At 37.3% G+C, this 22640-nt stretch overlaps 1 protein-coding gene across 7 annotated transcripts; it reads right to left on the reverse strand.

Annotated features, from left to right (window-relative positions):
- Positions 1–320: 320 nt before the first annotated feature.
- LOC139979989 (alpha-N-acetylgalactosaminidase-like) lies at positions 321–20891 on the reverse strand. Of its 7 annotated transcripts, none has more exons than XM_071991310.1 (8): positions 20733–20891; positions 19238–19405; positions 18399–18573; positions 14918–15092; positions 14523–14617; positions 13602–13763; positions 12489–12686; positions 321–689 (listed from the first exon to the last, which is right to left on the reverse strand). In XM_071991310.1, exons 2-8 carry the CDS (start codon positions 19396–19398, stop codon positions 435–437), a joined length of 1221 nt encoding a protein of 406 aa, XP_071847411.1. In that variant the 5' UTR covers positions 19399–19405; positions 20733–20891; the 3' UTR covers positions 321–434. The 7 variants fall into 7 exon arrangements, with proteins under 7 accessions (XP_071847411.1, XP_071847408.1, XP_071847410.1 ...); XM_071991307.1 differs by lacking the exon at positions 321–689 and adding an exon at positions 803–1303; XM_071991309.1 differs by lacking the exon at positions 321–689 and adding an exon at positions 2712–3900.
- Between the last annotated feature and the right edge of the window lie 1749 nt (positions 20892–22640).

The following is a 22640-nucleotide window of genomic DNA, read 5'->3' on the forward strand; positions in this document are numbered from 1 at the left end:
ACCGTAGCACGCCCATGTCGCCACAGACTAAGCGCATAATTTGTGTAAAATTCTAAATGGACATACCAAAGAAGCAACAATAAGAAGAAAAGACTAAATATGGTCATACTTCGTGAGTTAATGTACTTCCTCTTTGTATTAACAAAATAATTTTGATATATATTCTATTATAACCTGCTGAAATGATTTTCCTTATGAATCCGATATGATATCATATAAACATGTAGTCTACCCCGTTAGACCCACCCCCCCCCCCGCCCCCCCCCCCTCACACAGACACGCACCCTACATGGGTAAAAATGAAACATTAAAATTAGGTTTAATAACAGGTTATTAGTATTTAAACGAGACGTGGGTTCATGAAGTATAGTAGAAAAAAATTAGCCGACACGTTAGCCTTGATCGATCAGTCGTTTACTATAATCACATGAGATTTATTCACTAGGGTAAGCGTAAGCCATGAGGACGCCTGTTGCTGGTATAGTGTACTCCTTTTGCGTGAACCTCTCAACATGTCCAATTTCAACGTGTTTAAATAGGTCTCTCAGCTCATAGCCAAGCATGTAGTCAAAACCGATATCAGCTAGGCGGAGCGTAATGGTGGCATTCGTCGAACCCCTGTTGAACATGACAATCGCCCACTCATCCCAAAATTGAAGACGTTTCAACCAAACTTCGGTTTCCTTTATCTAAAAGAAACACAGGATTTTTCGCCATTAGCATTCTAATCATTATTGTCTTAAATATATTAATATATATTTGGTTTTGTTGCCAGCTCTTAATAAATGTGCACCTCGGGCAAGCACTGCAGCCATGCAGGGTTAGTATATGCATTTACTTACAGATGTGGGAATCACGTTACTTCAGCTGCAATAATCACACTATAGTGAGAAGCAAACACAACGACTGATGTTACGGGATTATTCATAAAGAAGTACTTTATCCTATGAGTGTATGATAATGATACGGAATATATGAAATGATTCCTTCATGCAAATGTAACTTTTTGTGTTATTCTGCAATATTCTAATATTATTCATTTTGTTTCAGCAGGGCCGAAAAGGAAGAGTCGGACACCACTAGGATTGACAGTGGAATTAAAAATTGCATAAGAGTCCATGAATCCGATATATTCTCCTGAAAACAAATCTAGGGCATCAAATCCAAGTTCTTGATCCACAGGAAGACCAAGTTTCTTCAGTGAAACCGAAAATGACTCCGGAATAGTAGTTCCACGATTAAAGAAGCAAACAGCCCAACGGCCGTCAGTAGGGCGCATCCAAGCTTCCGTAGTCTTTGATACCTAGTAAAGGTTATAGGAGTGAGTATAAAGTTGTCATTTATCTAATAAAAATCGGTCTTTCTTAATTTAATCCTTTCTTTTCCATCACATTTCTGAGCATGGTATGTGATGACATATATTGCAAGTTATTTCTTCACAGAGTTCACGATATACATGGATATTATTAATGCTTACAGATTTTTACAAGGTATTTGCAAAGCTTATAAGACAAATGAGGATAAACGACTGGTAAGGTCTGGAAATGAAATCTGACACGATACGTTGGTTGTCTAAGAGGTCGATTTGATTGATGTACAGTACGTGTCAATTGTGCATACGGCGACGTAGGTGTATTATATGCGGATGTTCCGTTAATCATGTCACGAAATGATTGTTGAAGAAAAGTGACGGTTTTCTCTTTATGGTGATTTTTATTTTGCGTTGGGGGAGGGGGGGGGGGGTTGGTTGTTAGTTTGAAACAATAAATCTCAGAACGTATGATCTCTCTACCCATTAAATGTCACCGGTTATTTACCGGTAGTTCGAGGATAATTCTCGGAAACGAAAACGAAGAGGTCCGGGTACGAGCTAAAGTCATGGAACCACGATGACCCCAGGGATTACTCGCAAACTTGACGTTTGCTTGCAAGAACCTTAACAAGGAGACATACATGTTAATCTCAAAACAATACAGTTCGATTGTCTCTGGTTGTCTTAGATCAGACGAGGAGTATAATAGTAATAAACCCCTACAGAGATGATTAATTTTGCTTGTCAACGTTAGTCTTCTTTACTTCTCGACCCCTTCGAATCCCTCACCGACCTCCCCCCCCCCCCCCCCACCATCACCCACCCATTTCAACAGGTCTTCCACTTTTGTACCGATGTCACACATTGGTATAGCATACGTAATTCAATTGTAAGCATAATTCTCAAATACTGAGGAAGGTGAACCCCACCCCGCATTCATCCTCATTGTACTACAGCTATGGTGAACGAATTTGTTCGAAACCATTGAAAGAACAGACAAACCAACTAGCAAACCAGAAATATCAAATCCACGGCAGACTCCGCTCAACTAAACTGCAAAGCAGCGATTTAATTCATATCTCCTAAAGTCTTGTAGTCCTGAATAAGCTACTCACTCCTAAAATTTGTTTTGAGGCGCAACAGACAATCTTGATATGTCAATAATTTGTCGTGTCACTAAATAAATTGGAAGGTGGATATATGTCTGCTTGTGTGTCGGAAGCTAAATTGAAACACAATCAGTTATGTTATCAAAGCAATGTAATTGGAGAGGTGCGGTGTGTAGTGTATACCGTTTGTAGTGTAGGGAGGGACGTGTGGTACGGAGGTGTGGTGTTAAATCTGCCCTAAAAAATATAAGACGGAGAGAATTGTGAATAAAACACTTCAAAACGATATGTGTATCGCAATAATAATCAAGTTTTATTTACTGCAATTTACATACGTAGAAATATCTTTTAATCCATAACCATATAATCCATCATCATGACGCGATTCTGTGTATACCAGAGACTCTTGCAGTAGCGTGCTGTTTTATTATAGAGCTTGTATTACAAATAAAGAAATACCCAATACCAGGCAAAGATGAGAAATCAAAACTAAGGAATAGCGAAGAGAAATAACAGTTAATCTTATCTTTCATAAGTTGACAAGATAACTTCATTTTACGTAATGAAGCAATGACTTTAAACAATTAGTATATACTTTCAGTTTACTCATAACACACGAATTACGTATACGATGTGGACAGAGATTAAATGAATTTTAAATGCCTGTGTATGTCTACTGGGTATTATAAGGTAGTACTATACTATGTGCTTTGTAATCACAATATTGTAATAAAGTTACTTTCTAAGCTTAACTTCGCGGGCTTTGCTTTCTCATGTGACATTTTTATATCACGTGAAATACTATGAATGATGTGGTTTGAAGTATAGTTACCATCTTCAAGTGACTCTTATCTGAGTTGATCAGTCATTGTAAGTCAAACGAGGAACAAAGTCAATATTCCGCCGATCACAGTATCCGGACAAGTGAGTACTGTATGTAAATTGGTAGACTGCGGCTGATTAATCTGAGAATGCAGCTAACTTCAATTTGCTCCACAATGGATACATATAGTCCATGTTTTATACCTGCAACTTGAAACATAACATACGCCGCAGTGTACGATAACCCTCTCGTGCCCCTTCCCCTAGAATTTAACTTGACCATGTCTTCTGTGCTAATACGCACTACAACCTAGCTACATGACTAGAAAGCGATGAGGTCTGCTGCCCAGACAAGTAAGACTATACGATTAAACTGACGTAAGACAACCAGCTGCTTTATTCAGCCATGCCAAACCGAAGGAAAGTTACGCCATTCGGGGCTACCGTACAATTGAATATTGCGTCGGGTGTCATGTAACCATAATATTTCCCGGTAAAGAGATCTAGGGCGTCGAACCCTTCCACTTTTTTCGTTGGAAGTTTAAGTTTATCTAATGAAACGGAGATTTCAGCAGAAGTCGAGGGGTCTCGGTTGAGAAAAGAGACTGCCCAGTGATCACTTATAGGTCGCATCCAGGCTTCCGTTGTATTCGAAATCTGATGAAAAGTTGAAATAACGAGCAAAGAAACCAGATTACACCTATAAACACTTTCCAAACTATACAATAAAGTAGATTCCGAGTTAACATTGATACATTTTGCGAAACTTCTATCCTCAGATTGTAAAAAGAAGAGTTAGGCCTATCCCTTGCCCTTACGAGGATATGCCTACGTAGCCTATTTTCATTTTGTTTCTATCGCCTTTAAACAGGCGTGGATCCAGGGGTATGGGGGTTTACCCCGCCCCGCCTTTCTTCAAAAATAAAATAAAGCAGTTACTATGTATAGCACAATCTTGCGTGTGCACTTTAGTGTAATTATAAATATGCCTCACGTAACATCTAAAATTTCAATTGTTTCTGGTGGAGGATCGCCACCCCCCCCCCAACCACCACCAACACATGGGGCGCAGCTTCGACGATCATGCACATCCCTGCTGATTTAAATCCTGGATCCGATCCTGATGACCGTCCACTTTCAAATGTGTGACCAAAAGAGAAGCTCGTGACGAACAGTTCAACAACTTGCGTGTTGAAAATGAAAGTTCTTTCATCTATTCTTACCTACCCTGCAAGGGCGTAGGAACCGGGGGGCTGGGGGGCGCCAGCCCCCCAGTGAAAAATGTGGAGGGGCGGAAGTATCATTCCGCCCCCCCCCCCCGGTTCGCAAGTCAAAAAACCCCTTTTTCATTTCCAAATGAGAAAAAACAATCTCATTTGGAGCACCAAATTGCATCTAAGGCCAGGTAAAAATACAAAATTAGGTTAACAAAATGGAGTGGGTGTTGAAGTGTGCTATATTGCACTAAATTGCATCTGAGGCCACCTGGAAATGCAAAAAATTCCAAAGGGGAGGGGGACACCCCCTCCCCTTAGACCCCTCCCCAGGCTGGCCATCAGTCTTCAGCCCCCCACTCAAAAGTACCTTCCTACGCCAGTGCTACCCTGTCTACAAAAAAACATGACATAATTTGAAGCTGTCGCAGACGCATTACCTAGGCTACCAAGCAGGTACAGGTTCACCAACTGTGACCAGTTTATAGTTTATCTTGGGCCAGTGAAGAACCCTTTTTCTGCGAATGAACGACCATACTTGAACGCCATGAACCATTACTATATGGTGCTCATAATTGTAATGCTAGAGAAACAAAATGCTGTAAAACAGAATCTCAATTGAAATAGCGCGATCCTCGCTTCATTGTTTAATGTTTTGTTTTTTAAAAGTTGTCTATGCTTGTGCACATTGAATCGGCTAATTTCATATTTAAGCAGCATAAAGACCCTTATGTTGTGTGAAATATCAGCTGAGAGAGAAAGCAAACGCATGAAGAAGAATTCATTAGAAGTGGCAGAAGGCAGCATTTTATTTTAGCATGCATGTTATTAGTGAAAAATTATCCTACTGACCCGAAATATCATAGCGTCCTAAAATTGTTGCACTTACGAAATACCTTAAATGACATCAGTGTCTCAAATCATAGCATATTTCAAAAAAAGTGTGAAAGTTGAAGTTCCACCGTTATCATTCAGATGCAACACTTTCTTCAAACATGTGTGTAGGCCTACGATATAATTGAAGGTCGATCAGAATTTGTTACAAAGTGGAAGTATGTTCCCTAGTCTACGTCGTACCAGCGAAAGTTGTAAGCAGTATACCCTTCTCTTATAACTCCTCCCACCTTTTGAGATACAAGTGTTCAAAAACGACCGTGACGTAGTTCACTAGGGTAAAGATGCAATAACCTGCACCCTTCTGGTGGTACGAGGATGCTGAACTTATCATCAGTCGAGAAATCCATGAAATCTTTATTTATGAAAATATCTTGCACATCATATATCCCTGTTGCTATGCCGAGTGATCCCATTTGGACGGTTACATTCTTCGGCATTCCATAATCGTCTTCGTTTAAAAACGCTACTGCATATTCATAACTCTGAAGGGTTTTCATCCAGACCTGAACTTTACCAATCTGGAAAGCAGAGAAGGAAACCACGATACTCACTCTGTGTGTGTCTGATCCTTGGGTGGAAATATTGGTTCCCATCGGGTTATTTTATCCATTTATGATTTTTACCAAGCCCATCACTAAAATAGCTAGCCTATATAAACTATTTTTTTGACTGATATTTACGGCTAAAATCTGCAGTTATAACAGACTGAACCGTAAAAGCAAAGCCCACGTACCATTAAGGCCATGGACCGAAAGTTCTGCAAAACTGATGAAGTTTTAGTCATAAAGTTTGCATATGACACAAAACAATATCTTTCATTCGTAGGACACATTTTGTTTTGGTAGTGGATTAAACGATTAATAACCACAAAATAGACACATTGTAACTACATATATCTCTTAGTCTAACGTAGAGTGACGGTAGTTTAATTATGTGTAAATATTACATGGTTTGGTCAGATTGACATGAAATTACGTCCTAAGTGCAAGCCGTAGCTGTAAAGGTCTACTGACACCTAGCATGTTCAGTAATTTGTTGTGTGTGATAATCTCATTCAAAATCTGTTTAAATAATTGTTTCGAAAAGCTCTTTTCGTTTCCAAGATATATACATTTGAAGTTTTGATAAATCTGGGAAACTCATTAAATATGTGCAAACAATGACGTAGAGTGTTGGGCTCATCAATATTTCTTAGTTTAGCCCTTAATAAGTTAACCCTAATTATATCAACCCCACATACTGTGATGAATATTGTGATGCTCCTCTTTTCATAGAAGAACAATTAAATATTTCCAAAAGTCGCCTTAGGCCAAGAACCTTTCTTCAGTGTCCTTGAAACGAAGGTTGTAAAAACGAAAGGATTAATGTAACAGAAAATTAGGCAGTCACTCCCTTTAAATCATCAATGTGCATAATAAGCTAATGTCTATTCATAAAACTAGAACCGAGAAGAGACTTGTAAAATGGTCAATCTTTGATGGAGTTTGATGGGAGTTGCAGGTTTTTTCATGATTTCTAATGCCAATTAGAATGATTAGGACAATGTTGTTCCTAGCTGGTGTCCGTAGAACTTTAAAGATTACAGCGTAGCTTGATGTGAATTTATTTATAACAAAGATGGGGTAACGGAGACATTGGAATCTTAAACGGGACCGATAACCAAAACTGCTAATACATGTGCGATTACTGGCCAGGAGAGAATTAAGCCTAAGCCTAAGCTAATAAATTGCTTCTTATATTGAAGTATATATTGTACATGGACCATTGTACTGACAGTGTTTCCACCTCACTTTAGCCTTCGAAAGATACAATTGGTTCAAAATACATTGTAGTGATGGGTTATGCATTATAATAGAACGCAAGGTGAAGGTCTAGAGTTGAAGGACGAGAAGTGGGTGGGTTCAAGCGGATTTGAAATGTCGTTTTCAGTTTAGTTCAATGGTTTACTTACGGTATTCCTTAACTTTGTTTTATCACACTTTACCATTTACACGGATGTTCGCCCCGCTACATGCCAAGATAAATGGTATCCAGTGAAGTCGCGTGACAGTCCTATGAGATTAACGTTATTGTATTGATCAATAAATTTAACTTAAGTATGGAAGGGTAATCTACACGCATCATCGTGTTGTTCATGAACATTAACTCCAGGATAAACACACCTGTGGAATGTTGAACTTACGTTGAACTTACACAAATTAGATTTAAACTGCTTAGAGATATATTGTTTCAAACAACAGAGGACGAACAAGATGGACGGGACTGATCAAAGCTGTAAATGCAATGATTGTTTGAAATGAAGGTAAATAATGCGAAGATAACGAGGCGAATGTTAGCTGCAACAGTAAATGCACCATGACACACGTTCACACTGCAGATATAAACGCAGCATAAGTTTGAGTAGTCCACATGCATTCACCAACAATGTCGCGGTAAGGCGCATCTCCGTGGCAATCAGAGATAGTTGAACTATATATAACATAGAATGGTATTCTTTTTCATTTGATTGTAACACAGGGTAAATAGTTCTGAAGCATTCATAGATAAAGAGAGATGGGAGAAGGGGGGAGGGGGGGGGGGGTGAGATGGTGGCCAACAGGGTGCACTTTTCAAGAGTACTGTCCTAGAGATCCTGGCCCTTTAACTATTCCCAGACATAGAGGAACTTTGAAGTAGATAAGATTTCTCCGAAATGCAAAATGCACTGAAGTGAGCCATAAATTGTCCCACATTAGTGACAGTTGACTTTCTAGCATATTTGGTGACCATACTGGTGCCTTTTAAAAATGCATAGCAATGGCAAAAGCAGAAAAGTTAATGGACATTAGTATTGCTGCCTACTTTAGTATGCAAAAAAAACTGCTAAAAGTTTTCAAAGTATCTTTATGGAGGTTCCAACCCTCCAGATTATACCAAGATAATGAGGTGTTTTAATTGACAATTAATGGGAAATGGTTCGAAGAGAGCAGTAAAAAATTTTCTTGAATGTGTAACATTATTTAACTTGTCTAGCATATGTGTGATGATTATTTAACTTGTCTAGCATATTTGGGGCTGAAATTATGGCATTAGATGAGCATTCACATGTAAATTACTCTCAATCTAAAAAGGCCAAAATAGAGAAATAAACATAAGTAGATATTGTGAAACATCATCAGCATTTATTATTAATGTCACTGTCTGCTTATACATAACCCACAATGTTTCCTCTACTGCAATTAAAATAGATGCAACTGTTATACAGCCATCTGGATAACACAGCAACCTTTTTTAAGTACCGAAGCAGCTTAAAATTACACATAACCCATTTTTGCAATAAGTCTTTAACCATTGTCATGGTAATTTAATCAGGAATGACAATACTTCATATATCCATTCCACCAAGCCTCCCCCTCCCTTTGAGAAATCATTACTGACTGACTAGTGTCCCATTCAATGTTTGGAATTGAAGACAGATGTGAAACATCATTCACACTTACCCTTTGAGGGTACCTGGATGGGACGAGAATATTTTTAGTTCTTTTCTAGTACATTTAGTCAATTTTCCTATTTAAAAATCAAGTATCACATAGTTTTTTATCACATTCATGATTGATGAAAACACAAGAAGCAAATTATTTTTGTAATAGTGCAACGAATTCAGGCTATTCTAAGATTAAAAAACAACTGTAGAAAAGATATTGAAAGACATATTAGCAAGGAAATACATTATTCATTGTAATGAATCTTAACAGTCTCAATAGCTGGTTATCTTTATAAGACACACAAAAAAAGAAAAGAAAGATGAACACTTGCTACAAGGCAAAACCTGCCGAAAGTTAAAGGGCTTCACCCTGATGAAAGATTATTCAAAATACTGCTCCTTTAAACTCTGAAATACCTTCCCTACAAACTTTGATCAAACTTTTACACCTTCAAGAAAATATTAACACATTGATACCATTGTGGTTATTTAAAGACCAAATCTTCTTGCTTAATTCATTATTTTTTTTTTCTTCCTATTGTCCTTATTATTCTTCATGAATATTTATTCAATATGACAATACCATACTTCAGAAACATATTCAGATGAAGGTTTGTAACACACCAATGCTTGTCAATGTTTTCATATTTCGTAAAGGCATACAATCTTAAGTATTTGAATACAATATTTTGAGCTGGAACTGAGAAAGCATTCTCTACCTAGCACTTTAAAATTTACAAATGCATTATTGCCCCCTATGATGAGAACTACTCCAGGACTTATAGAGGGCAGTATTTGCAAATGATGATCAATGTACAGTAGGTCAGGTATAGGTTGATAGGCTACAGTATCTATCACATAGATATGTCACATACAATGTATTAGACAAATGTTAAGGCACTCTCAAAGGGAAAAGCTACAATTCCAGTTTGACCAAAATCACAGCTTACTTTTAATACCATTAGTGCAAAATACAAAGAATTGATTTGGAAATTTTTTTCAAAGTACATAAAAAAAAAATCGCCCGCCACAAACAAAGTTTTAGGATTAAATGGTCACACTAGCTTTAAGAAGGACAGCACCATTGGGTGGTACCTTGACAACCAAGGGGTGATCGACATCAATTAACCCCCAGTAGACTCCTGTGTACAAATCCACAATGTGGTATGCCTTGTAGCCAGTGACTTGCAGTTGTGTTAGCGTGGTATTGACATAGATGGCAAGCTTTATGTTACGGCTGACAAAGGCTACAGCGTAAGCGTCCATTGACAGTGGGCGGGTCCATGCTTCAATAAGGACATTTTTGGTGGTATTCTGTACGTGGAGATGAAATGTAAGGTGATTGATACAGTGCTCAATGAGGAGAGGTGAATGTACTTTGAGAGACAGAAACAAATCTAGACTGAGTGTAATTTACAGATTCTGTGCATTGATTAAAGTAGCTGTTGAGTATAAACATGCATCTAATAGACATTGGTATTATGGGAAGGAAAATTTTAAAGACTAAAGCGAGAGAGAGAGAGAGAGTTATTCATTACTTCTAATTAATATTGGTGTAGCGTTAATGATGTATGGTTGTGTCTTAGAGTCACCAATTGCTATCTCACTCCACAAAATCTTGGGTGAACTTGGTGGATATTTGGTGATCGAGTGCAACCAGCAAGTCAAAAGAAGGGGGGGGGGTGCCTTTCACAAAATTACACCAGAGGCAAAATGATAATCATCGGCATGATGTCAGTAAGGCTTATTAGGTGTTCCTTGAAAACTTTAATTTACAAAAAGACTAGTAGATAAAGTATTGGGAGAGAACCAGATGCTTGAATGGAGGCAATGTGGTGTAGGACAATTTATACATCTTTCTCATGATGTTGCAGCCTTCAACTTAAAGGGTGTCAATACTTTAGTATGGGACATTAATCCATTGATTTTGTTGTCCTGTGCCATGAACAAAATAGATTTGAAGGCTGGCATCTTATTTAGAGGAATATATGTCCTGCTACTATTCAAATCACAATATCCTGTAAACTCAGGGTCATCTAGGAGTCCTCTCCAGTCTGTAAACTGCTTTGATATGGTTTTTTAACTAATGCCAATATTAAAAGGTGGGCCTGATTTGAATTTAACCTTAATTTACAAGCTAGGTTTCAGTTCCGGTGGTATAACTTTGATTTAATGTGATTCTATTTTTAAATAACTTGCGTAAAACTAGTGTATTTCTACTCATTCCATTTTGTGTTTGGGTTTTTATGTTAATAAGAGAAGAAATTAAATAATCAACAGATTTATCGTTTCAAGTTTTTGGGCTTCAGTCTCTAAATGTTTGACTGGTGAAACAAACACTCTACTGTCATTGAAGGTTGACGGTAGTTTTAGGGGAGACCACTTGATCCTCTCAAGAGTAGGAATGGGTTGGGATTTGGTTAGGGTAGACCATCTCTAGATTAGGAATGGGTCAGAGATTTGGGTAGGGTAGACCCTCTCTAGATTAGGAATGGGTCAGAGATCTGGGAATGGTAGACTCTCTCTAGATTAGGAATGGGTCAGAGATTTGGGTAGGGTAGACCCTCTCTAGATTAGGAATGGGTGGGAGATTTGGGAAGGGTAGGCTCTCTAGATTAGGAATGGGTCAGAGATTAGGGAGGGATAGGAGGACTTGTACAGTGTCAAAGGTCATCACATTGTTTTAGACAGAGGTAGAGAGAAATATAGAGAGAATAAAAGAAAGCAAATGTGTTAGACTTTGCTAACTTTCAGAAAGCATATATCTAAATCTATGCGAAACAAAGTGAGGATGGCTGCAATGCTGAAGTTAACATGAAATGTGAAAGACTACGAAGATTGTGAGTTTTTGTCCCAATATTAGTTCTGTAACTAGTGAAAGGTGAATGAAAATGCTGCCAAAGCACATGAATATGCAATAGTCATTACTATGTTATATGACCCATATTTAATACAAATGCAGAATAAAGGAGAAAAATTGGGTACTGGTAACACTGGGCGCCCTTGCAGAATAAAATCTCACCTTTCGCACATTGAGGTCAGTTACCAATGACCTTTCGATATGAAAAGGCTATTATCCCAAAAATGATGTCAGATGAAACTAAATGACCTGTATGGTTTGTTTTAGCCTTTCATTTTGCATCATACATTTAATTATATATATCAGGCAGATTTGCTTGTTACGATACCTTTAAGATCTATGTCTCTTTTGGTTCCAATTTCAACTTTAACTTTACTTGAATTTGAGTAGCATCTTGGGCTTACATAAAGAAAGGCATAAAACTGACTTTTTCCACACCACAGCTTCTCCACTCTCAATCCTCCCCCCCCCCAACCCCCTCCCCTATCTGCAATTGGAGGAGTCCATATTCAAATCTTACGGGAAACACAGACTTAAAATTGTGGCTTTTCTTTAGTCTACAAGGCGGGAAATAACATCATTTTAACCAATAACCGGTTTTGTAACAGACAGTAGTGGAAATTGAGTTGAGCTTATGATCAGCATTCCTCCCTTTGTAGTATTCCATTCCAATCCGATCTTTTGCAAATTAGAATATTATTTACTGCTCAAATACTCTTGAAATGAATGCTTTTCTTCGGCATAAACTCAGGTGCAACTGTTTATTTTTCTTCCTTCAATTCAAATCAAAACAAAAAAATGTTCCACTGACCTGCAAAACTCTTTTCCCCATAATGCCGAGGGGGTCCTGGTTGACCTGGATCACTTCCTTATTGAGGAGAATCTCACGAAACTCTGGAGATATGGTCCTGAGGTCGTTGGACATAAGGAGGGGGGCAGCTAGTATAGCCCACATTGCCATCTGTGCTTGGGATTGGGAAACACTCAGCGAGTAATCTCCAATAATCAGCTTGTGATGAAAAACGGAGCATACCATTAATTAATCAATAGATCGATCAATCGTTAGAAGCTTGGGAGATAATATCCCATAATCAGTTTAGAATGAAAAACAGAACATGTCACTGATCAATTGAAAGATCAATCAATTGGTAGACGAACACTCAGTGAATAATCTCCAATAATCAGCTAAGAATGAACAAAAATATATATCATTAATCAATCAATAGACTAAAATTTATCACTGAATATTCAATAACCCTATGAAGCTGAACTTTTGTACATAAGAAGCTACCATTAAGACAATAGAATAAACTACAGACTCAACCATTAAAACAAACTGAATGTATTTCCTTTACTGTTCAATCCAAAATGTAATTTCTCATCAGGTCTAATCCATTGTTACAGATGCTTACCAGTACACTCAAACAATTTAAGAAGTTACCTTTTTTTTTAATTTACTTTAGCTTACTTGACATATCTGAATGAGCACTACATTATAACATACTATAATGTCCAGTGATACCTTTATTAATGTTTTCACTGATTTTGCAAACGTTTCTGTCATTGCAATACAGATTACATTACTTAACCCTGATTCATATGGCTGATTAAACCCTGATTCATAAGGCTGCTTGAAACCCTGATTTGTGAGGCTGCTTGAAATCCTGATTCTGGTTTTAATAGGTGACTGTATTAAACTATTGTTCATATAGACTGGAATATCCCAGAGAATGCTGTTAACCACAGAGTTTCAGTACAACTAGAGATGGGATCATCCATTAATTATCATTCACTAGTGGAAACAACTGTTTTGATAGCAGTCCAAGACTGACTCATAACAATCACATCGTGCGTGACACTGGGACAGCCAAAGTACAGAGCAACTCAACGAGTCAAAGTTTAAGAGAGTAACTATAGCTCTTACCATGTCAGGATCGGAAAAGTTTCCAGGTCCGACCACCGGCCCCCATTGATCTGTGATATTGGCCTGGTAGTCAATGATCTTGAGTACACTGTCCCATGAATCTTGTATATCCACAAAGTTCCTCCAAATGTTACAGTGAGATGCAACAGACTGGTAGTCTATCTGTAGAACAAGGAAAGACCAAGCTAAAAATTACTTCTTGTCTTGGCGGAAGACTTGATGAACGAACGCATGAGATAATTAATTGCATGAGCGATGATTTAAACAGTCTAACAGAGTGTAAACACCAGTATCGTTATATGATACATGAACTATCCTTCATCCACAACATGACAACAGTGTGTATTGTATATGTGAACAAGACAGTGAGTATCAGAGATCAGGTTTCACTTACTAGCAGAATTGGAGATGTTCTAGATTACTGGTATATACAGGAAGGTGTTAGAGATGCTCTATCCAGATTAAATCCCTCACCCCAACCTCACCCCTCCCCCCTCTTCCCTATCAGTACATTGGATGAGATATGGTTAATGCTATTCAGTATCTAGTCATGTGATTGACAGGCAGGCTCACGCACTTACAAACTTAAAAGTATTAATAGCCTTTCCAAGGGATTGCTGAAGCTTCCAGTCTAGAAAACCTTTGTTCAAAGTGCCATGTCAAGATTTCACTTGTTTTCATCTCTGATTTTCCAGCCCCCCCGCCCCCCTAGCTCTATTAGAACCAACCGAGATCTTTCAGTTGTTACATGTTAGATTTGAGATCAGCTGTGGTTACTGTTTTTAGAGTTGTTGTGTTAACAAGACAAGAGCATCAGAGACAAAAATGAGCTTGAATGAAATGATTTACTGGAGTAACCAAAATGAAAGAGTATCTGAAAGCAGAAATAAAAACTGGAAGGAATCAAATGGAGGTACCAACCGGGATGCCTTTGCCTCTCTCATAATCAGGCCAACTGCAGGAGAAGAGGATGGGACGGCCAGTGGCATTCAGATATTGTCCCATCTCTGGATAACCTGTGGGTAGGAAGTTAAGATTTCAAGCTTGTAGTAAATGAAGCATAGGTGACCCATCGGATTCAAATCAAATTGGAGGCTTAATACATCACAGCAGTCTCCATCAGAGTGCATGTTAGGATATCATAAAACTTACTGGTTTAGATATTTACGACTGACGAGCTTACCTGTCTCCTCACAACCTTAGCACCTCATTCTACCGTGCCTAATATGCCCTGGCAATCTTTTAACACTGTGCACCCTCAACATAAAGGTAAATTAACTTTGAATACTTATCCATATTATTTCATGGAGGGTTACCTTTCTTCATTAATGAGATATCTACGTTGCAGCCATCCATCTTAAACATATCAATTCCCCACTCGGCAAATCTGTTGGCATCTTTCTCCAAGTAATTTAAGCTCCCAGGATAACCAGCACAAGTCTTACTTCCAAAGTCACCATAGATACCCAGCTTCAGCCCTTTCTTGTGCATCTGTAATGGGTGAGGATACGTTTCATTTAAAGTATTAATAGAAATATAATGAGTACATTGATGACAAATTCAATGAACAATCAAGAAAATTGACCAATTTCTAATTTGAGGACTTAAAAATAATCTAAGAATAACACCCCACAGTCAACCAATTAAATTACTGCTAACAAGGGAAATGTAAACCAGTAAAAGTCACTTAGTGGTACAGTTTATATGTGCAGATATAGCCCTCAGCAGTACTGCTTATATGTACAGATACAGCCCTCAGTATTACTGCTTATATGTACAGATACAGCCCTCAGTGGTACTGCTACATGCAAGGGCGGCGGAACCGGGGGGGGCACAGGGGGCACGTGCCCCCCCACTTTTCCTCAGGTTAAAAATGTGCCCTTTTTCTACATAAAAATTTCTAAATAAAAAAAGAGTTTACAAAGCGAAACCCACGTCAAATTAAATATTTCGGGAAGTTTTAAATGTTTACTACCATAGGCAAAGGAGCCCAATTTGATTTGGGGGGGCTGTAACGACTTGCCCGAATAATATTATCCAAATTTTTCGCGCGCGTTTAACATGTTAATGTGCATATCATATAGGCATGCAAAGGTTATTACATCGCATGCCAATAACATACAATCATGTGCCGTGTTATTACACTTCCATATTGGTTAGAATTATTGGGAAAGTCGTTACAATAATAATGATCATAATAATATCAGTTTAACCATTCAAAAACACATAACCCTACCCCATCCTTTCGTATTTTGACATATTTCATTTGCTTTCATGCATGTATCGTTCGCGTGTGCAGGGACTTGGACTTTATGATTTCACCTCATTTTGTCTCGAAAGGAAACTTGTTCCTTGTTTCCCAATTTGCACATTAGATATTGCAGTGCTAGTATGCATTGCTTCCTTGAGGAGGGGGGAGGGGCGTTGATGGAGTGATGTGTATACGCAAATAAGATAATACAATAAGAGTTATGAAGGGTGCTAAATATCAGGCTGCATCAGTCCAATCGAATTTCTGCAAAGTGCCCTTCGACGTTGGTGCCCCCCCAGATTAAAAGTGCTTCCGCCGCCCTTGGCTACATGTACAGATGCAGTAGCAACAGCAACAAGAAAGGAAGGGGACAGAGACACTAAACATTTCTTATTTCCTTTGAATTACTGTCTCATTTTCACACCTCAAAATGAGTTGATCTCAACTGAACATTTAACAAATTAACTTATTTCGTTCACTACTTACGATTGCCTCTGACATTAATCTAAGTATGTGAATGACAGAAAGCTAAGTGGGACATTATATACATATTTGAAATGAGCAAAGAAGTTCTTGGCTGGGACGGGATTAGAACCATTGACCTCAGGATTAGATCAGTCTATTTGTTCAACAAACTAGCACGTGATGACTGTACTATCTTCAGGGAGATAATACATTGCTGACAATGCACTTAAATGGCAAGAAACAAAACTCTGCTTAAGAGGCTCTACAAATATTTTGTAGGCTGCTTTATCTAACATAACAATAAACAGGTTAGATTCAACATGATAATACACTGGAACTATTCAGTATTGACTGTATCTCATATCACACATAAACCATTTCATGGACAGAGATGTCGTTTCAAGCTCTGCTACTGTAGTGGAAAATGTATCAACTCTTTCATGTTGATTCTCAGTCTACTCTCTCTGCTTTGAAAATGAATAATAAACAAGTTTCTGATGCACATTGAACAGGAGAAGCATTACTCACTCAACACAGACTCCAACGTAAAGAAGAACAGTATGGTTCAGGTTCTAACCACATTTCTACCATTAACATTAACAAACACTGCAATGATTATTTGATCACAATACAGCATCCTTACTTTGATGCTACAATACACCGAGTCAGCTGCCTAAAAACAAACATCATCTGATCTTTGAACATCATAAACAAAATTCATCAACCAGATGGCAAAAGGATTTTATGATTAGTGGCGACTGACTGCCGCATAAAAATGTTCAGTTCTGAACAATAATTTTCAAAAGTGATTGTGCACACTAAGATGTTCTCTGGCAATAATAGTCAGTGGTAATTGTCAGTAGTTAATTGTCTTCAAAGTCGGACGTAATGTGGCCGTAATTTCGAGTGGAGCTCGTTAGTAATTACAGTACTGTATGTGAATGTCAACCTGTTAACGGAACATGAAACTAGTGCCACAGCACTGCACACTGCGCTAGGTGGTCACACCTTTCCAATACAAACCCAGTCTGCATAGCGAACACTTGGGAATGTCATTTCAAAGATTTCAACAACTTCACTAGCCAATAACCAATCGAGCAGCACGGTTCGGGAAGATTTGACCACTTTTGCCTGCATAACATGTTACGAATATTGGGGCATCAAACTGAGACAAATACTGTACGCGAGGGCCACATAAGTGCAACATGCATGAAGAAGGAACATGGAGTAAATCCTATAATTGAAGCTGGTTTTCAACCCAGGCTTCAAAGAACTCTGATGTTTTACTGATGTTTTACAGCATTATTCATACATTTAGGAAGATTAATGTTGGAACTGTGTTAAATAAACTAGGATCAATCTTGCAGGCAGAAGTCTGCCAAATGTAACAAATACCGGGTAGATTGTGCATAAGATATCATTTTGCTGCCTCTGTAAATTTGCATGGGAGGTATAGAGCTATTCTAGAATTTCACATTACACTATATTTGTCTCCCATATGCAGTGATTTCAAAATCAAAGACTAAAAACGGTGCAAACTTCTCAACAGCCCCTATGCTATAACTCACACGCAGTTCATCTTTATTCAGGAGACCAATTCATTTCCGTGAACATTATGTTTAAGAAAACAAATTTTACAAAAACTTTATAGCAAATCATGATCTGACTCGAGGTTCATAATATTCTCATTCATGTAACTGCTTAACAAGTCTCTTAGGTCGCATTTTAAATTCTATGTTAGTAGTTACTATTCAAATATATATTGTCATCAAAACATAAAGCTCAGTAAATCCAGCTAGAACACAAATTCAGACACAACGACAAATATACAAGCCAAACATCTAAACTTATATAAAGGTAGTTTTGCTAAATACTCCTCTTTAGAACAGATGGACAAATTTACAACAAAGAAAATGTTTCACAAGATACAAAGTGCATTCCTTGATGATCAACACCATGTTAGGTCATTAAACTGACGGTGTAATCCTGGAAGATATGACTACATTGGATACTTTCAATAATTCTGTTTCTTCCATGAATTTGTCCCTACCGAAGTCACTTAAAATGCTTCAGTTACTTACATAATCAGCCAGAGCTTTCATCCCCGATGGAAAGCGCTTTGAATCAGGGTTAAGGTTTCCATTTTCATCTCTGGTTTTGTTGGACCAGCAATCATCAATGTTGACATATTCATAACCGGCATCTCTGTAACCATCCTCCACTAACCTGTCAGCCATGGCCATGTAGAGATTTTCACTGAAAACAAGAATGCTGGGTTACTTTCATACTCTTCAGATTAACAATCTATGAAATATGTACAACTTTTTAAATATAGTACTCATAAATTTAACAAGATGTTAATGGAACTACTCATTATTAAAGTTCTAAACTGATTGAATATGCAGAATGCAGATGAATGACAAGGTTTTTTAAATAGAAATAGCTTTAAAAATTGTCTCCTAAAGGCATTCCTATCCACCTACATCAAAACACAATTTCTGAGCTGATAAAACGAAACCAATGAATCAAATCTAGCTGGACATGAAAAGTTCTGTAAAATATATATTTTGCTACATTACTCACCTGCGAGTGGTTTTTGCAGCATGGTAGTGTTGGGGAAGAGTAGGGGAGGGGGGGGGGGGGTGGGAGAATAAGTATCACCCATATACAGTAGCATTTTACAAAGGAATCTCCACAACTTTGTTTCTATTCCCAAACAAGTGACTACTATAGTGTTTTAACTCTTCGGTAAATTCAGTCATTGTTCAGTCATCTTGTATGAGTTAAAAATGACAGCCATATTTTATAGCAGATCAGAGTATTTGGTAGATCAGATCAAGTTTGATTACTCTTGCTTGTAGATTTCAATGGATTTTCTAAATATTATTGAATATCTCTTGTCTTTAACACGGATTGTTACCTTATACAACTATCTGGATGGTTATCACAATCTGTATTGCAGCGGAAACGCTCCCACGAGAGCCATCCCATCGGTGGAGTACGAGCCAGGCCATTCTGGAGACCATAAGCCAGGGTGGTAAAGCAAACAAATACAATGGCTTGCTGGATCAAAGACTTCATGATTAGGCTGTTGAAAGACATAAAAATAGCACAAATGATGTTGCTATGCAGTGAATACTTTATTTGCAAAAAGAGTGCATAGTATTTTTGTGATATAATTCTCACATTATATAGCAATTTTTAAAAGATACATGGCAGTTTTTTAATATAACTATGAAGCCATTGAACATTTAACTTTTTTGTGTAAAGGTCCATCTTTAATATGAAAATGAAACAGAATTTCCTTGAGTAATTAATGTAGCAATAATGGATCTTAAGTGTACTACCCATGAAATGTAATAAGTTATTTATTGTCAACTAGTTGTCTGAGGTAAAACCAAGAAAATTTTTCCTGATGATGTATGTCTTTGTTGGCCAGAATTTTTCCATTCAGTTGTGTGTATAGCAAATTTGCTATTTGAAAGTTGGGAATTGATTTTTTATTGCCCAGTTCTAATTTGTATGTGTGACATTGCCATTTTCCAATGTCACTATTAGAACCCATACTTTCTGTATAACTTCCTATACATTTATCACAAACTTTTGCTGTACTTCTTTGTAAATGAATTGCAAATTTCCCAGTATGCATCGCAGTTTGTAATGCAATACTGGATATTTTATTCTGTTATAAGTGCACAGCCTCTGATCCAAAGTACTCCCATTATCTGTATTTAAGAAAAGTAACAAAACAGTAACAAAAAAACCTATGGCCTACAAACTGGATTGTTATGATTTATATCCTGCCTTGCAAATTGAAATCCTTCGATTTCATTTGTATAAAAAACACATTAAGAATCATCCTAGCCTAGTACACTTCAAATAACCTTATTTTCATTGCTATGGTAAAATCAAAATTTCTAAAAGTGTTTTATAATAGGTACCGCTCCATGATAGGTGCATTTCAAAGAAAGGCACCACAGTACAGAAGACTAAAACAACTTGATCTTTGCTCAACTCCAGTCCCTTTACATCAAGGATTATAAATGTGTGATCAGCAAGGAATATGTCAAGTGAGTATCACAGGTCCCTTCGAAATGTAGTATACTACACATGGTCAGGTTCTATTGCCTAGGCCTATCTGAGCTGAAAAGAACAAATATTGCACATGATCTTTGTCAAAAGGTATGATGAGTAGGCCTAAGTAAACTCACTACTGACTGTATAGATCTGGGGATTAGACCTATGCATTGCCCATAGTATTAGTATTACGTTGAGAGTGACTGTTAAGTTGTGTAAAGTCAGTATGACAGTGTAATTGCCACTCGGGTATGTAAGCCCGTGAATGAGAAAACTGAACAACGAAGTTCAGTTAAGTTATTAAAAATCACATTTCAAGAAGGGTAGCTAAAAGGTACCTGTTTGCGACTACCAGAGAGCTCAGATCTTCACTTTCCGCAGGAGTTTATCGTCTCTTTAGATTTTAGCTCTAAATTCTAATGACAGACAACAAAGTAAACTGTACGAGACCAGAAATGGCAAGAAGGAATATGCTTATCAAATATTCTAATCTTCAGACCTATCTATGTTCGCTTCTTAGAAAGTTAGAAAGTCCGAACTGAACTTGCTGCCAAAATCACATCATTTACACAGAAGTATTTCTCGTGATTTGGTCCTTAGTAATTGTAATTATCATAAATAATATTGATTGATCTTCAATTTACGTTTTCTAGCATAATATTTGATGAAATGGCCAGGGAAAAAAATCATAACTCTGAAATGTAAGTCACATGCTTATATTGTTCTTATATTGACTTCCTGTTGAAAACATGTATGGAGTTCTACGAGGGCCATATTTCATAACAGGATGTTTGTGGATATATGGTTTCTGGAAGGTTGGTAAACCGGATATTTTACTTCCAGAAGTTCCGATCAATACCGAAGATTAAGGATTAAAAGTGGATATTTAAGAATGAACATTACAAGCTATCAGTGAGCTGCAGGGCATGTAGTTAATACAAATCAACCACATCAGCATCTCTGGTAGCTATATCCAAAAATTGAGTTTGGAGGCCCCCCTTAAAAAAAGGGAAAAAAATGGTAAAAGCTACAACGGTGTATTGCAAATGTCGACTCTTTTTATCTTTAACTTTTTGTATATATGTCTACAACTTTCACGTCAAAATTTCGGTAATTTCTTCAAAAACTGTATATTCTTTCTTTTAAAATGGTGACATTTTGTACCACAAGTTGACTACTTATCTTAGAAATTCAACTAGTCTAAACGTTATTGCTTCATATAGAAATTTCAATCTGTTACAAGAAATTTAACAATATAACTTTGGTTTTTGTCTTTGCTTGAAATAATTTGACTCCAAATTTTGTGAAAAAAACGTTATAAATCTGATCAATTATTAAAAACTTTGATGACTTTTATGATATTTAATCCCCTCTTTTCTTACATTTCACCATTCTGCTATTACACCCCTCAAACTAATAGTGCCAAGACGGCTAGTTAAGTGTTGTTGCTTGTAAAATATCCAAACCCACCGGGCAGTTAAATTGAGCTTTATCATCTCATCACTGCAACTAAGGCCACTTTTCAAGAAATGGCTACATCCAGAAACCATGGGTGTCTGCAGGTAAGGGGGAATGGGGTACTTAGTGGGAACAGTGAAATTGGCCCCAAGCATAGGTGTAAAAGGGTAACCTATATCGGGGAACTAGGGGTAATGGGAAAGGGATATTGCCCAAAGTTGAAAATCCATATTTAGACAACAATAAAACTTCTCATGATCAGTATAGCAACAACAAAAAACATACCATGGAAGACACTAAAATGATATAAATTTAATTTTTACACTTTATTAATATTGAGCCATTTAACTCAAAGATTGTTAATCCTAGACGAAAGAGTGAAGGTAAATGGCAAACATACATTTATCTATCAATGCCCTACTGTGATAAACTCAGGTTAATGAAATCATCTACAACTCCTTCAGGGATTTTTAACTCCACAGCCAAACTTTAAATCATTGCCCCTTCTCATATATATGCTTGAAACATTTGCATATCTACAACACCTCCATACAATGCCTCAGAAAGACTTATTTTGATAGTTGTGTGCTTGTAATGCATCACATGTGACATTGTATGATAATGGAGTATTTCACAAATAACTACTTAATATGAAATAGTCAACAAAATAATGTGCAATTAATAATAAATAATAGAGAATAATTTGTTTCAAGCTAGTACAGAGCATTTTAATTCAGTGAAGATATTTCTTCAAACTTTTCTGTATTATTTAAAATACAATTATATAT

The sequence above is a fragment of the Apostichopus japonicus genome, chromosome 14 (genome assembly GCF_037975245.1).
Source record: "Apostichopus japonicus isolate 1M-3 chromosome 14, ASM3797524v1, whole genome shotgun sequence".
Classification (NCBI taxonomy): Eukaryota; Metazoa; Echinodermata; class Holothuroidea; order Aspidochirotida; family Stichopodidae; genus Apostichopus; species Apostichopus japonicus.